At 41.1% G+C, this 17,774-nt stretch overlaps 1 protein-coding gene across 1 annotated transcript in view; it reads right to left on the bottom strand.

The window, feature by feature from the left end:
* The window catches only part of LOC140741048 (vesicle-fusing ATPase), a 270,286-nt gene that overhangs the window by 136,663 nt on the left and 115,849 nt on the right, over positions 1 to 17,774 (bottom strand). The window contains exons 9-11 of the mRNA XM_073070710.1: positions 10,881 to 11,080; positions 9,651 to 9,816; positions 6,915 to 6,989 (exon numbers count right to left, since the gene is read on the bottom strand). Of these exons, the coding sequence (XP_072926811.1) occupies positions 6,915 to 6,989; positions 9,651 to 9,816; positions 10,881 to 11,080 (441 nt within the window). The remainder of the gene's footprint in view (positions 1 to 6,914; positions 6,990 to 9,650; positions 9,817 to 10,880; positions 11,081 to 17,774) is intronic.

Below are 17,774 nucleotides of genomic sequence, written 5' to 3'. Positions count from 1 at the left end.
TTCCCACTCGCTGCCTCATGTCTGTCAGACATTCCATTATCTACGTCTGTATCTTTCCTGTAACGCCATAGGATTTATCTTGTTAAGCAGCCTCATGTGTGACACCTTATCAAATGCCTTCTGAAAATCGAAGTGAAAAATCCTCTCCATTGTCCACCCTGCTTGTTGTTTCCTCGAAGAACTCTAACTGATTTGTCAGGCAAGATTTCCCTTGACAGAAAGCATGTTGTCATTGACTTATTTTATCATTAATCTCCAAGTACCACAAAACCTCATCCTTAATTCAAAGGGTGAAGCTTAGTCAAAATGGCGCTAAACAGCAACTCCTCTGCTTGCATCTTCGGAAACAGCTGTATTTCCATCTTTAATATCTCTATTTTTCTCTTTCAGGGTTCTTTTGAAGACCCTGACCTGGAGTTGTATGCTGAGTTTGGTTCTTTGCGGGAATGGGACCCGGTCTTGGGGTTTCATAACTGGCCATTATCCGTCATGCCAAGGACACGGCCCAAGAGTTCGGCACGCCTTCGGCTCTGGAGACAGGCGGATCAAAGGTCGGTGTCCTGACAGACTGGTGTGTCATTGGCTGCTTGCCCACAGACCTGAGATCTTTGGGCACAGAACACAGAAAAAGCAACGCAACAGACTTTTAACATCGTAAACCAGTGAACTGTTTGTTATGTCTCCCATATCGCTGTGAAAAGGAGACATCTCTTTTTCCCTTATTAGGGAGTGAGAGAGAGCCTGTGGTATGTCAAATACTGGGTGAACATGTAGTCTTTGGAGTACGGCAAGTCTGTGTCTTTGCTGTTGCTTGAGTGCTCGGTGGTGGGTGCCGATGCTATTTTTTTGCCGGTGGGGGGGGGGAGGGGGGAATTATTGCTTACTGACGCTTGCTTACACGCAGGAGGGAGGGGGGAGCTGGGTGGGGACTTCGGGGTTCTAACATTTAACTGTCAGTCATACTTTGGGGCACTCCTCTGTTTTCATGGATGGTTGTGAAGAAAAAGCATTTCAGGATGTATATTGTATACATTTCTCTGACATTAAATGTACCTTTGTAGACTCCAACACTTTCCCAACCACTGAGGTTAGGTTAATTGGCCTATAATTTCCTTTCATTTGCCTTCCTCTTAAAGAGTGGAGTGACATTTGCAATTTTTCAGTCCTCTGGGACCATGCCAAAGTCAAGTGGTTCTTGAAAGATCATGACCAATGCACCTGCTAGCACTTCAGCAACCTCTCTCAGGACTCTGGGATTTATTATCACCGGCATGTGACATGAAATTTGTTAACTCAGAGCAGCAGTTCAATGCAATACATAATCTAGAGAAAAAAATAACAATAAAGTAAAACATAATAATAAATCAATAATGTATATTGAATAGATTAAAAACATGCAAAAACAAATACTGCATATTAAAAAAGTGAGGTAGTGTTCATGGGTTCAACGTTGATTCATAAATTGAATAGCAGAGGGGAAGAAGCTGTTCCTGAATCGCTGAGTGTGTGCCTTCAGGCTTCTGTATCTCCTACTTGATGATAACAGTGAGAAAAGGGCATGTCCTGGGTGCTGGAGGTCCTTAATAATGGACGTTGCCTTTCTGAGACACTGCTCCCTAAAGATGGCTAGTACCCAAGATAGAGCCAAGTGGATTTACAACCTTCTGCAGCTTCTTTCAGTCCTGTGCAGTAGCCCCCTCCCCCAGACCAGATAGTGATGCAGCCTTTCAGAATGTCCTCCATGGTACAACTATAGACGTTTTTGAGTGCATTTGTTGACATGCCAAATCTCTTCAAACTCCTAATAAAGGAAAGCCACGGTCTTGCCTTCATTATAACTACATCGATGTGTTGGGACCAGGTTAGATCTTCAGAGACCCTGACCCCCAGGGACTTGAAGCTGCTCACTCTCTCCACTTCTGACCCCTCTATGAGGATTGGTATGTGTTCCTTCGTCTTACCCTTCCTGAAGGCCACAATCAACTCTTTCATCTTACTGACTTTGAGTGCCAGGTTGTTGCTGCAGCACCACTCCACTAGTTAGCATATCTCACTCCTGTACGCCCTCTCGTCACCACCTGAGATTCTACCAACAATGGTTGTAACATCAGCAAATTTTTAGATGGTATTTGAGCTATGCCTAGTCACACAGTCACGTGTATATAGAGAGTAGAGCAGTGGGCTAAGTATACACGCCAGAGGTGCGCCAGTGTTGATTATCAGCGAGACGGATATGTTATCGCCAATCTGCACAGACCGTGGTCTTCCAGTTAGGAAGCCGAGGATCCAATTGCAGAGGGAGGTACAGAGGCCCAGGTTCTACAACTTCCCAATCACTATTGTGGGAATGATGGTATTAAATGCTGAGCTATAGTCAATGAACAGCATCCTGACGTTGGTGTTTGAGTTGTCCAGGTGGTCTAAAGCCGTGTGGCAAGTCATTGAGATTGCACCTACCTTTGACCTATTGTGGCAATAGGCAAATTGCAGTGGGTCCAGGTCCTTGCTGAGGCAGGTGTTCAGTCTAGTCATGACTGAACCTCTCAAAGCATTTCATCACCATCGATGAGACTGCTACTAGGCGATAGTCATCAAGGCAGCCCACATTATTTTTCTTAGGCACTGGTATAATTGTTGCCTTTTTGAAGCAAGTGGGAGCTTCTGCCCATAGCGGTGAGAGGTTGAAAATGTCATTGAATACTCCACTATTTGGTTGGCACAGGTTTTCAGAGCCTTACCAGATACTCCATTGGAATCTTCTGCCTTGTGAGGGTTCACTCTATTTAAAGACAGTCTAACGTTGGCCTCTGAGACAGAGATCACAGGGTCATCAGATGCAGCAGGAATCTTCACAGCTGTAGTTGCGTTCTCCCTTTCAAAGCGTGCATAGAAGGTGTTGAGTTCATCTGGTAGTGAAGCATCGCTGCCTTTCATATGATTGGGTTTCGCTTTGTAGAAAGTAATGTCTTGCAGACCCTGTCAGAGCTGCCATGCATCTGATATCGCCTCCAACCTCATTTGAAATTGTCTCTTCGCCCCTGAAATAGCCCTCCGCAAATCATACCTGGTTTTTTGGTACAGGCCTGGGTTGCCAGAGTTGAAAGCCACAGATCTAGCCTTCAGCAGACGATGTACCTCCTGGTTCATCCATGGCTTTTGGATTGGGAATGTACAGTAAGACTTTGTAAGCCCACACTTATCCACACAGGTTTTAATCAAGTCGGTAGCAACTGCAGCATACTCATCCAGGTCCGAAGATGAATCCCTGAATACAGTCCTGTAGGTGCTCCTGTGCTTCCCTTGTCCAAACCTTCTTGGCCTTCACTATTGGTGCTGCAGTCTTCAGTCTCTGTCTATGCTCAGGGATTAGAAGTACAGCCAGGTGATCAGACTTCCCGAAGTGAAGGCATAGAATAGTACAGTAGGCATTCTTGGTGGTGTAGCAATGGTCCAGTGTGCTGTTTCCTTTGGTATTGCAAGTGATCTGTTGATGGTAGTTGCTTCGTGATCCTATTACTCAGATCATCTAAAGCCTATTTGACATTGGCCTGAGGTGGAATGTAAACTGTTACCAAACTGACCCCCCCCAAGAACTCCCGTGGTAGGTAAAAAGGACAGCACTTTAACTGCTAAAATATCTTGGGTCTGGTGAGCAGAATTGGGACAGCACTGATATATTTGTGCAGCAAGAAGAGTTGATCATGAGGAATACTCCTCCACCTCTGCTTTTGAGAGACTCTATAGATCGATCCTGACGGTGTATAGTAAACCCGTTGATCTGAATCACTGCATTTGGTATGGAAGGGGTTAACTGGGATTCTGTGAAAGAAAGGATACACGCAGTCCTAATGTCCCTCTGATTCAGCACCCTGGCTTTGAGATCATCGATCTTATTCACCAGAGACTGCACGTTTGCCAGCAAGGTAGTCAGTATAGGGAGTTTAAAACCCCAGTTCCTTAAACGCACTTGTAATCCTCATCTACGTCCGCGCCTCCTCCAAGGTGTCCTCCGTGGGCACTTCCGACCACAGACTGTGTTGTTTCCATTGGTTTTAAGCAGCGATAGTTTGTTTAAACCCATTAAGACATCTTTGTTGACTGTACTGACCTTGGAAGCAGCTGTGCTTTTTAGCTGTATCAGGCTGAAACGGGAATATTTAATCGCATCCATTGAGAGTACCACTGCTACTCGAGTTGTGCCTAGGTGCCCCGGAAGTAGACTTATTCACCTTAAGACCTTTCAGTTTGCCTAGCACATTTTCCTTTGTAATAGCAATGGCATTCACGGGCCTCTGGCTCACTGCTAGTGTCTTCCCCAGTGAAGACCGATGCATTAAGTACCCATTAAGTTCTTCTGCATTTCTTTCCCCCCATTAGATAGATAGATAGATAGATAGATACTTTATTCATCCCCATGGGGAAATTCAACCTTTTTTTTCCAATGTCCCATACACTTGTTGTAGCAAAAACTAATTACATACAATACTTAACTCAGTAAAAATATGATATGCATCTAAATCACCAACTCAAAAAGCATTAATAATAGCTTTAAAAAAAAGTTCTTAAGTCCTGGCGGTTGAATTGTAAAGCCTAATGGCATTGGGGAGTATTGACCTCTTCATCCTGTCTGAGGAGCATTGCATCGATAGTAACCTGTCGCTGAAACTGCTTCTCTGTCTCTGGATGGTGCTATGTAGAGGATGTTCAGGATAATTTTCCAGTGGTCCGATATCAACTCCCACCTCCCTTTTACTCTTTATATACCTGAAAATCTTTTGGTATCCTGCTTTATATTATTGGTGAGTTTGCACTCACAAATCATCTTTTCCCCTCTTCGAGCTTTTTTAGTTGACTTCTGTTGGATTTTAAAAGCTTCCCAATCATTCAATTTCCCACTCACTTTTGCTACCTTCTATGCCCTTTCCTTGGCTTTTATGCAGTCCTCAACTTCCCTTGTCAGGCACAGATGCCTAGCCCTGCTATTTGAGAACACCTTCTGTGGGACACATCTATCTTGCACCTTATGAAGTATTCCCAGAAACTTCAGCTATCTCTGCTCTGTCATCATCCCTCTGGATATCCTCCTCCAATCCACCTGGGCAAGCTCCACTTTCATGCCTCTGTAATTCCCTTTATTCCATTACGATACTGATGTATGTGACTTGTGCTTCTCCCTCCTACCTCCTAAGGGTCCCTTTACTGTAAGCACCCTAATAGGATCTGGATTATTACACAACAGCTAATCTAAGATAGACTTTCCCTTAAAAGCTCAAGCTGCTCAAAAAAAAAAGCCATCTCATAGGCATTCAACAAATACCCTCTTGCAATCTGACACCAACCTGATTTTCCTAATCCCCTTACATATTGAATTCCCCGATCATAACTGCGACCTTGCCATCATTACACTCCTTTTCCAGTTCCCTTTGCAATCTCAACCCCACATCTTGGCTACTATTTGGGGGTCTATATATGATTCCCATAACATTTTTTTTAAAAAACCTTGCAATTTCTTAATTCCATCCATAAAGATTCAACATTCTCTGACCCTATATCACCTCTTTCTAAAGATTCAATTCCATCCCTGACCAACAGAGCTATACCACCGCCTATGCCTTCCTGCCTGTCCTTTCAATACAAAGTACATTTTGTATTATGATGTACTGCTGCTGCAAAACAACAAATTTCACAACATATGCCAGCAATTCTGTACTTACAAAATCCACAGCCTGCTAGCTCAAAAGACATTTCTGTTCATTAAACTGGATATGCATTTGTCATACAAATTTAGAGTCAATGAAGTGTCCCTTTTGAATTATAATGTCATTATTTTGCTTTAATTACTTCAGCAGTTTCCTAATGAAGAGTCATTGACTGCCAGTACTAACTTTCTTTGATTGATGCAACCTGACCTAAATATTCCCACAATTTTCAATTTTTTTGTTTTCCGACAGCTAGATTATTACTTCTAGGTGTGTTGTGGTGCTAGTCGCTTCTACAAATAATGTCACAATCTTCAGTATGCAATGGAATGATTTCATATCCTTCTCTGCCACATCCCCCAGACATTTCTTCCTTCTTGATGAATTAACTTTGGTGAGACAGGGAGAAGAATAAAGGGAAAGATGTGAACCATGGAAATATTGTTATAGTTTTACCAGCAACATTTGAAAATGTGACCTTTACAGCCTAACTATCTTTATCTAACTAAAACAGTGCAAAATTATACTTTGCCAGAAAATGATTTTGCTTGGCCAGCCTATTGAGGTAGTGCCGTGCTGCAAAGATAAATGAAATGAAAGACCAGCTGGAAAAAAAAAACTTTAGAAGAAAGTAATCTTTTGTTAACTGACAAACTATTTAGAACACGTTTTATCAAATTATTAAAATAACAGCACTGTACTAATCAAAATCAGTGAAATGCTGAAAGGTCACTCATTGAATCTTGGCACCAAAACAAGCAAAGATGGCACAAGGGGAAGTACAAGCAACTCAGCTATCTGAAGTCCAGAATAGAGAGATGCACAGCTCTCTGCTCCATTTCAGGAGCTGGACACCATAACCATTTTACAGATGCCTCACAATGCACAGCCCTGCATTCCCCCCCCCCCCCCAAAATAAATAAATAAACAAAAGGTTGGAGCTTTTGCCAGGCTTTACTACCAGTGTAAAGCACAAGTCCAAGAATCATGCCTTGGTACATAGGTATCCCACAGTGCACACTGAGGTGAAAGCAACGCAAGTTGAAACAATGCTCTTGCATCCACACAGTGAACCAATTACAAACAGAAAATCTAACAGCTTTCAAACATAAATTAAGCACCATGTCTGGGACAGGGTGAAACCAGTGTTGTCTCCAAATTGATTATAACACAACTTCTACAAAAGATGACAAGTTAGCCTTCAGTCAAGCTTACCAATCTCCATTTTGACTTCCAAACGTCCAGGTCGTAGCAGAGCCTCATCAATCAAGTCTGGTCGGTTTGTCATACCTAGAGTGTGTTACACACCTCAAATTAAAAAGGATTTTTGATGTACAAATTGCATAAACATGAATGTAACAATCTAAAGAACAATGTATACCATAGGTATAAGTAGGGCATTAAGTACAGGATTTGGATGTTATGTTGAAGTCACACACGACACTGGTGATGCCCAATTTCGATTATGTGCTCTTCCGGTCACCTACATACAGGAAAGGCATTAATAAGCTTGAAAGAGTACAGAGAAATTTTATACTGACGTTGCTCAGACTTGAGGATCTGAGTTACAAGGATAGGTAAGGACTTTATTCACTGTCGTCCAGGAGAATGGAGATCTTAGTGGTATACAAAATTATGAGGCATATAGAATTGAAATGAGTAAAAATCTTTATTACGTCTCTGGCTAAATGTGTAATATATAGTAATTTATAATAAATAGTATGTACAACAGGATAGTCAATATAACATAGAAATACAGTTGTGTCAGCATGAGTTAATCAGTCTGATGGCCTGGTGGAAGAAGCTGTCCCGGAGTCTGTTGGTCCTGGCTTTTATGCTGCAGTACTATTGCCCGGATGGTAGCAGCTGAAACCGTTCGTAGTTGGGGTGACTTGGGTCCCCAATGATCCTCCGGGCCCTTTTCTCACACCTGTCCTTATAAATGTCCTGAATCATGGGAAGTTCACAACTACAAGATGTGCTGGGCTGTCCGTACCACTCTCTAGAGTCCTGCGAATGAGGGAAGTACAGTTCCAATACCAGGCAGTGATGCAGCCAGTCAAGATGCTCTCAATTGTGCCCCTGTAGAAAGTTCTCAGGATCTGGGATCCCATACCAAACTTCCTCAACCGTCTGAGGTGAAAAAGGCGCTGTGATGCCGAGGAACTTAAAGCTGTTCACCCTTTCAACCCAGATCCATTGATGTCAATAGGGGCTAGCCGGTCTCCAGTCCTCCTATAATTCACAACCAGCTCCTTTGTTTTTGCAACATTGAGGGAGAGGTTGTTTTCTTGACACCACTGTGTCAGGGTGATGACTTCGTCTCTGTAGGCTGCCTCATTTTTTGAGATTAGGACAATCAGTGTGGTATCGTCAGCAAATTTAATTATCAGATTGGAGTTGTAGGTGGCAACATAGTCATGGGTATACAGACAGTAAAGCAGGGGGTTTAGTACACAGCCCCGAGGGGCACCTGTGTTGAGGGTCAGATGGGTAGAGGTGAGGGAGCCCACTCTTACCACCTGCCAGCGATCTGACTGGAGGTTTAGGATCCAGCTAGGCAGGGTCAAGGCTGAGGTCTCAGCTTGCTGTCGAGCCTGGAGGGAATTATGGTGTTGAATGCTGAACTGTAGTCCAAGAACAGCATTTTCACATAAGCATCCTTCTTCTCCAGATGTACAAGGACGATGTGTAGAGCTGTGGCTATTGCGTCATCTGTCGATCGGTTGTGTCAGTAGGTGAATTGTAGGGGTCCAGAGTGGGTGGTAGCAAGCTGCAGATGGAGTCCTTGCCAAGCCTCTCAAAGCATTTGCTTATTATTGAGGTGAGTGCAAAAGTCGTTCAGCCATGTTACCTTGGTGAATGCATGCAGGTGTTTTCCCTTCAAGTTGGGTGAGACTAGAATTAAATGTCACAGGTCTAGAGTGAAAGGAGAAATACTTCAAGAAAATCTGAGGGAACTTCTTCACTTAGTTGGTAGTGTGAATGTGTTATGAGCTGCCAGCGGAAGTGTTAAATGCAGGTTCAATTTCAACATCTAAGAGAAATCTGGATAGGTACATGGATGAAAGGGATATGGAGAGCTATGGTCCAGGTACTGGACAGAAGACCAGGCTGATATAGACTGATAGGCTGAATGGCCTGTTTCTGTGCTGTAGAGCTGAGTCTAGGTAGGTACACAGCTGGTAAAAATGTCCAAGACACTGGTTACCTAATTATACCGTTAATAAAACTTATGCAAATAGGTTAAGGCAACCTCATCAAATAACAGATGATTTAAATCGAGGGCTCCCAACCTAAGGTCCACGGACTCCTTGTTCAATGGGTTTGGTCCATGACATAAAAACATTAGGAATGCCCAATTTAAAGGATGGCTTGAAAGATAATTTCCGTAATATTAAGTTTTCTTGTGTTATAAATGCGAAAGCAGTTGCAGTTTCATGCATCGGATTGACCTGTCCCATTATGGGACATTATCAAGAATTCAGTGGGCATCTCTGGGCTCTCCCAGAACCATTAAAACAAAAAAACACTTGTCTCAAGGTTTGATAGTCTGCAGCAACTTAAACAAATTTAAAACAGCTTGTAAAAATACATGCAACTTCTTTATTATGGAGATAACTTGATCCTAAAACTGAAACCATTGACCAGTTTAACAGAGAACCTAAAGCAACATTAGTTAAAATCATTTAACATCCACATTAACAGAACTTGTAAAACATACAGATAATGGAGGCAGAGAGGGAAGAGTAACATGTCATTCCAGTGGGATTCTTGCACTTCAGCACTGCATCAACACAACAGCAAACTGTAGTATAGAGACAGAGCAGTGGCAAAAGTAATTTCTTTGTGCATTACTACTCTTCTGCTGATGATGGACCCATGCCCAAGTGCTGTCATGCAAAATGTCCAAAATGCCAAAACGCAGGCAAGCCAGCTCACAGTCCTTACCTATAACAAGGATGTTATTGAGCTGCTCCACTCCATCTATCTTGGAAAGCAGTTGATTGACAACTGTGTCGTGTACACCCGTGCTGCCTGCCATGGTCCCTCTCTGCTTGCAAATGGCATCTATTTCATCAAATATGATGATGTGCAGGCCGCTATTTGCCGCAAGCTGTGAAAGGACACAACAAAAATCTTTTGAATTAAATGTTAAGGTAGTGGCTGCTATAAAGGTGACGTCCACAGTGTAGACATTGTTCTGGAAATCTGTCCTCACCTCAATGATCTGTCTTGACATTGGCTGAGATGGGAGATGACCTTTACAAAAAAATAAACTCTCATCCAGAACAGATGCAAGAACTTTAAGCCCACTGTCCAAAATAACACACAACATTTAACTAAAATCAGGGTTAATTAAAAGAGAACCATTCTGGTTGAAACTGGCAAGACTGATAAAACAAAATGAAAAAGGCTGCTGCATTTTATATTGAATTAAGTTAACTAAACTAAGGCTCATTAAAACTCAATGTCAATGAAAATAAATTCACGACAAGTTTTCAAAAGAAAATCCAATAAGGTTTGCCATGGTAAAAATGATGGCGAGAACCTTCAAGAACCTGCATCTTCATTATGAACAGAGTGGCACATCTGAGAAGTTTTGATGACAGTTCTGTATTAGTTACTGTCACTCGCAGCATTCGAAGGTGTCATAGCTATGTCACTTGATTTCACCTAAATGCAGCTTTAGAACCATGCCTTTTCATTTAATTGCTTTGTAGAGTATGGGCTTCCCCATACTGCAAAAAGCAGCTGCTTACAAGTTTATAACCAAGTCCCTTCAGTATGAATTTTGTAAAAAGTTTCTCAAAAAGATGAATAAGTCACCAATAAAATATCAAGAGCATGGCTATGGCCACCAGCAATCATTAGCTACTGTCATTGAAGGAGATTAGAAATCATTAATCCATAACGCCAACAGCAAATTGTTTCCTCGAAAGTGTAATTAAAATTTGGGCCAGCTAGCACTACATGATTGAAAGAGAAAATTTTGGGCATAAAATATCCTGGGTTTAGAAGTTACATCTGTATTGCTTGACAATGTTCAACATCCCAGAGCTGACAAATATGCCCACCCACCGCCAGCTGCAAGCATTCCTGAAATGCTCTCAATTTCCATTGTCTGCAACTATGAGAAGCATCCTGCCACAAAAAGCATTCATGATTCAGAACACTCACCCTCTTCTGCTCTTCCTCTGCATCTGCAAAGAGCTTCCGAATGTTCGCTTCAGATTCACCCACATATTTATTGAGAATTTCAGGCCCATTCACAACTTTGGGCTCACGGGCGTTCAGCATCTTGCCAATTTGTCGAGCCATTAGGGTCTTCCCACATCCTGGTGGACCATATAGCAGAATACCTTTCACATGCTTGCAACCTAGAAAAAAGATGCAGACATACTGGAGAATGAACAATTAAAACTAAAGCTATGCAAATTTTTCAGAGCTAGAGCAAAATTCTGAAGTGTGTAATTAAAGTTTGATGAAGTTATAATTTCTAGCATTTTTCATTAAATTGGAACAGTGGTTCCCAACCTGGGGTCCATGAATCCCTCAATTAATGGTAGGGCTCCATGGCATAAATACTGATGGGAACCCCTGAATTAGGAGCTCCAAAGTAGTTCCTTATAAAGTATGCAAATAGGGCACAAATAAGACTACTTGAAAATCAAGTGAAAAGAGATGTCATCTTAGGCAATAATGATTACATCAGATAATGGTTCAGGAGATGGTTGTTCTATTCCTTCATGGGGAATGGAAGGCGAGTTGGGGAATTTATGCGATGACATCACAGTGGCTTATAATGCTACTGCCTCAGTTCTGACTTCTGGTGCTGTCTATGTGGCGTTAGCACATTCTTCAAGTTCTGGCTTCTTCCCATATCCTATAAATGTATAGATTGAGTGCCTAATCTGCTCAACAACATTGCTCCTAGTGTGTATATGAGCTGTAGAATCTGGGGGGAGGGAGTAGATGGGAATGTGGGGAAAATAGATCAGAGGGAAAATTTAGTGGGGAATTCAGAATGCTCTGTGAGCCAACAGACTTAATAGGCGAAATGACCACCTCTTATATTTCAAGGAAATATGGACAAAATAATAAATTAGCAAGATGAAGATCAAAGATGTAAGAAAAATGTCTGGACTAATTATTAAATATGAAAGGCATAAAGGATATAACCCTAATGCAGGCATGGATGGGATGAACCAAAAGGGCTTGCTTTTGTATAACTGTAATAATGAAAGTATGGCACAACAACACTAAACATTTCAAACATCACTGCAAACTCAAATAGCACTGACTCAAAGGATGAAAAAATGAATAATGGCACAATTAGGGAAGGGAGAAAAGAAGCAGGGATGGAAGGACATTCATAAGAGCATGAAGGAAAAACACAATGAGGGGATTAACAGTGAAAGATGGATGAAATTGCAGGAATTGCAGATTATTTTAACACTGGTAGCAGGGGAATTAATGAAATATTTATAAAAACAACAAAGAAACATCTAAAACCACAACATGAGATTTAAATCAACCTTACTAACTTTTTGAAGATGTAGCAGAAATGATGGACAGAATACATCTTCAAAATTATCCAGTGGCAAATTTCAACATGGAATTCAGCAAATCCCAAGCTGGTTTATAGGGTTCAAGTTAAGTTAATTGCTAGACAAGCAGATGTTGGGAATTAATTCACAAGGATCACCAGTGCTGTACCACTGGTGTTACCCACTTACAAGAAATTCTAGCGTTACAATTCTTCATTTACAGTTTCAGATTTGGAGGTACAGTACAGTTAATACAAAAAGAACTACGACAAGGAAGAGGTTGCCATCAATAAATATATGAAGTATATGTAGAAATATATTAACACTACATTCTAAGTGAGAAAACATGAGCGGTTTGGATTGGGGGAATGGGGAGGGACAGAGGAATCATTTCTAATCAGTTGGCTCAAAAATACTTTTCTCCATCTTTCTTCAAGTGTCAACTTCCTCCTCTCCTCATCACTCATTCAAAGCATCCAGAAGACAGATCAGAAATTTAGCACAGACATCAGCATGGGGCAAAGGTAAGAGTAACAAGGAAGAAATAATAGCCTTTGCTTAAGACGTATTTCAATGTCTCAAAAAATTCAGTAAATTATGTTAAAATACATCCAAAGCTTTACTGAAAGTTTAAAAGGACAAGTGAATTAAAAATAAACCAACACTCAGGCTGTAGAACTTAAAGGCAGCAGAAAAATTCCATCAAAGAGCTGTGGGTTAGAATACAATTTATTAAATTACTGGCTCCAGATTCAGCCTGCAGCATTCAGAGCTGCTAACCTGCGTTCGACACAATTAAAAATTACAATACTCCAGACATGCCTGCTTAGGTCTTCCTTCTTAACAAGGGAAGACTACATGTACATGGAGCTTAGAAAAATAGAAGGTTATGGGTAACCCTAGTAATTTCTAAGGTAGGGACATGTTCAGCACAACTTTGTGGGCTGAAGGGCCAGTATTGTGCTGTTGGTTTTCTATGTTTCTATGACTAGTGATATGCAGAATAAACACCAACACTTAAAAATCACAACCCAACTCCAAAGGAGAACGTGCAACCCAACTCCATAGCGGAATGTGTGACTGGCTTGACGAAATGAGCTTCAGTCTAACTGAATAAAGGTCAATATACAGTTGGGCTCAATGGTGCTATGCATCAAGCACTTCTCAACGATTTTATCTACTAGTCATCTGGAAAAACAGGTGCCATGAACAAAAACACACTCAGCTCTTCACACCTGTCCTACCATTCAATATAATCATGGCTCATCTGCCCCAAGACTCATCTCTCACTTCATCTTTGCCTGTTCCCAATGGCTTTCAATTGTTGAATCTTTAATTTAAAAAAATCTGCCTCTTGAAATACCTCCAGAAACCTATCCTCTGCAAGACAGAATTCCAGACATTCATCACACTCTGTGAGAACTTCTTTCTGGGTATCTGAGCTTTAAATCACTAGGCCTCTTGTGAATTATGTCCCCTTGACTGGAAATATCCCATTAGTAGAAACATCTCAACAACTACCACATGCCCTTTGGGATCTTGCATCTTCCAATACCAACCCCACCCCCGATTCAGTGTTGAACAAAGTTCTAAGTGGCTCAAAAGGTAGTAATAGACTAGTTAAAAGGGCACAAAAATGGCAAAAAGAATTCAATCTAGGAAAACAAAACTTAACAATTCTACCCTAAAGCACAAGAATACAAAATAGTAGGATACCAGCAGCAGAATCTTTAATTAAAGTGCCTCACTTGCTGTCCAGTCTGCCAGCCTATCTTCTGAAGATGCCATAGTTCACTGATAAAAGCAGTACATGCAGCTAAAGTGGTTAAGTAGGGTTACAGGAGAGTTGCGTTATTGGCCAAAATACAAAATGCAAAAGCAAAAAGATCACACAGTCAGTCATAAAGCACAGAAACAGGTCTTTCAACCCAACTGGTCCACATCGACAAAGATTCTCATCCAAGTTGGTCACATTTAGTCCACATCTCTCCAAACCTTTCACATCCATGTATCTACCCAAGTACCTTTTAAATATTGTTGACATGCCTATCTCAACCACTTCCTTTTGTAGCTCATTCCATATAGTGAACACATAATATGGAAAAAAAAAGTTGCCCCTCACTACTACTATTACGTCAACTCAGGCCTAGGGGGCCAGCGTCTCAGGTTCCTATTAAATCTCTCCCCCATGTTAGAATTGGAAAGACTGAAGGAAATCTAGGAATAAATTTATCCAAATGTAAGTGTTTGGGAGCGTGATGGGGTGGGGAGAGATGGAACTCACGATCTCAAAGAATGGTGAGGCACAACTTCTCAACATATTTATAAATGCCCCTAGATAAATGCTACAAGAGCTCAACAAATTTCCTGATCAAGGCATAGGAGTAATCCAAATTAATCTATGAAGAGGACCATGAATCAAATTGTGTCCATCACACTCCTACATTCAGAAAGGGGTTCCTCTATGGTCTGTGTTCAAGAACATGCATTATCTTAGTCAATTCTAGGTGAGCAGCTGGAGTCTTGCCAGCCTCATCCACACACTACATTCACCAGAAAGTATTCTACAACTTTCTCAGAAGAACCTGGTTTCTATATAGATCTGTATGCACACCCTCCTGCAAACCACAGCCAAAATTAATTCACTGAACACATTCATGGCAATCCAACCCAAAAGCCTTCTGGTTTGTCACAATGGTGATTGAGCATGGGTGCCACTGAAGCATAATGGTTAGCACAACATTATTGCAGCTCAGGAATGAGTTTGGAGTTTAATTTGTCAATGACTTAGATAATGGAATTGATGGCCTTGTGCCAAAGTTTGTGGATAGTAGGTAGTGCTGAGGAAGTAATGTGATCGCAGAAGGACTACAGCAAATTGGAAGAATGGGCAAAAAAGTGGCAGATGGAATACAGTGTTGGGAAATGTATGATAATGCATTTTGGTAAAAGGAACAACAGTGCAAACTATTATCTAAATGGGGAGAAAATTCAAACAAAGGTGCAAAGGAATTAGGAGTCCTCATGGAAGACTCCCAGAAGGTTAATTTACAGGTTGAGCCTGCAGTGAAGGCAGCAAATGCAATGTTGGCATTTATTTCAAGGGAAACAGAATATAAAAGTAAGGAAATAATGCTGAATCTTTCAAAGACACTAGTCAGGCTGCACTTGGAGTATTGCGAATAGTTTTGGGCCCCATATCTCAGGAAGGATGTGATGTCATTGCAGAGAGTCCAGAGGAGGTTCAGAAGGGTGATTCTGGGAATGAAGGGGTTTAATATCTGAGGAGCATTCGGCAGCTTTAGGCCTGTACTCGCTGGAATTTAGAAGAATACGGGGGGGGGGGGGGGGGTAGAATCTCATTGAAACCTATCAAATGTTGAAAGGACCAGATAAGATGGATGTGGAGAGGATATTTCCTCTGGTGGGGGTATCCAGTATGAGAGGTCATAATCAAAATTGAGGGGTGACCTTTTAGAACAGAGGTAAAGAGGAACTTTTTTTAAGCCAGAGAGTGGTGAATCTGTGGAATGCTCTGTCACAGACTGTGGTAGAGGCAAAGTCCATGGGTATATTTAAAGCAAAAGTTGATTGTTTCCTGATTGGTCAGGGCATCAAAGGATATGGCGAGAAGGCAGGTATATGGAGTTGAGTGGGATCCGGGATCAGCCATGATGGAATGGCAGAACAAACTCAATGGACTGAATGGCCTAATTCTGCTCCTATGTCATATGGTCTAATCCTGGTGCCATTTGTAAAACATTTGTACGTTCTCCCTGTGAGCGTGTGGGTTTTCCCAGGTGCTCTGGTTACCTTCCATAATCTGAAGATGTACTGTTTAGGTTAATTGGTCATTGTAACAATCTGGGATCCACCGGGCCTCTTTGGTTAATGGGGAGGCTCACTGGCATAAAAAAGGTTGGGAAACCCTGCTGTAAATTGTCCTGTGATTAGGCTAGGGTTAAATTGGGGTTTTGCTGGCTGTGTGATTTGAAGGGCCAGAAGGGCCTGTTCTGCACTGTATCCTTGGTGGCTGATAACTCAAATGTCGACAACTCTCTAACAAAAATATAAATCTAAAAGCAACATATATGTATTGTGCCATTGCAATGTTTGGGTGTGTGACAGTGCATGTATGGAAAGTAAATATACAAATTGTATTAGCGTACATCGTTAAAGCACTGCCACTATAGCCAAATATCTTTTCTATGCAACATCTACTTGGTTGACTGATATACATGTTGTAAAGTTCATTTCATTAACAATATAGGCAGCAAAAATCAATTGTTCTTTCAATTATAAAAGTGTTATGAAAGTAGTAAAAAGTACTGTGGAATTGAAAGTTTTAAAATGAACTGGCAAGACTGAACATAGCTACCTCAACTTCTCTGGGCAGTGTATACTGGCAGTTTTACTCCCGCCAGTAAATTGGATTGCAGCCCCTCAGGTCATTGTTCTTGACTAGGTTCAGTAAAAACTGATAATTGATAAAACAAGGGGTGACTAACAGCCATAACAAGAGTCACTGGTAGAGGTCTCTTAGCTCATTTTACAGCAGGGTGAAATAACAAATTCATACCAGTCCTGCCAAATTAGTGTCAGGCACAATGCATTAATAAGTACCAAATGGCAATTGAATCCCTTATGTATATAGGGAGGGGTGTGAAGTAAGATTGCGTGATGAGTGAAGTTCAAAGATGTAATGCTGAACTGCTCCCAGCTAAGATATGCTGAAGCTAACAAGGTATTGAGAAGCAGTCAACCTTTCTAGGGTCACACACCCTATTACTGCACAATCCTTTATTTACTGAGCCTTCGACAAGTTGTCAAAAATAGTGGTCAAGGAAGCAGCAAGGAACTGTACTTTCTCACTCTTGTAGAGGACAAGATTGATAGTAATTAGTAAAGCATTTAATTATAAATGTAATTATATTTATTTCAAGCACAGCTGAATCTTCATTATATATGAGAGAAAGACACACTCAGTGACCTTTCATTAACTGATAATCCTTGTTTTAAAAAATGTGATCCAAAATTACTTATGTTTTCTTAAAGATCTTAGTGCTAGAGTGCCAAAGTGAATTAATTCATTAAAAAAACATGCTAACATTGAGCCTTCCAGAAATCATACCCCCAAAATATATCTCTTTACAATTAGCCAGCTAGATTACACATGACTCCTTAAAGAGCTCTGATGCAAACATCAGGATTTTTTCTAAGCCATAAAATTCCCCATATAGTTTAGTTCCTGAATACCCAATTATTGGTTGTGTTCATGTAAAGGACAGAGTTCCCTTTATTAACAACTCCTCATACTCTAACCTATACTGGCTCCCATTCTGATAAAGCCCAATTTTAAAATGCTTATCCCCATTCATTCCACCCTCTTCATTTTCAAATATTCATCTCTCCAATTTCCGAGTCCTCTTCTGGTTCTTATTTCTTGCACATACCAGATTTCCTTTGCTCAACCACTGACTAGTTACCCAGCACCCCAAGTCATGGAATTTCCTCCCTTAAAATA

This window comes from Hemitrygon akajei, chromosome 18 (genome assembly GCF_048418815.1).
Source record: "Hemitrygon akajei chromosome 18, sHemAka1.3, whole genome shotgun sequence".
Lineage (NCBI taxonomy): Eukaryota > Metazoa > Chordata > Chondrichthyes > Myliobatiformes > Dasyatidae > Hemitrygon > Hemitrygon akajei.
The sequence above is the reverse complement of the archived record's forward strand: the minus strand, read 5'-3'. Positions and strand labels throughout refer to the sequence as shown.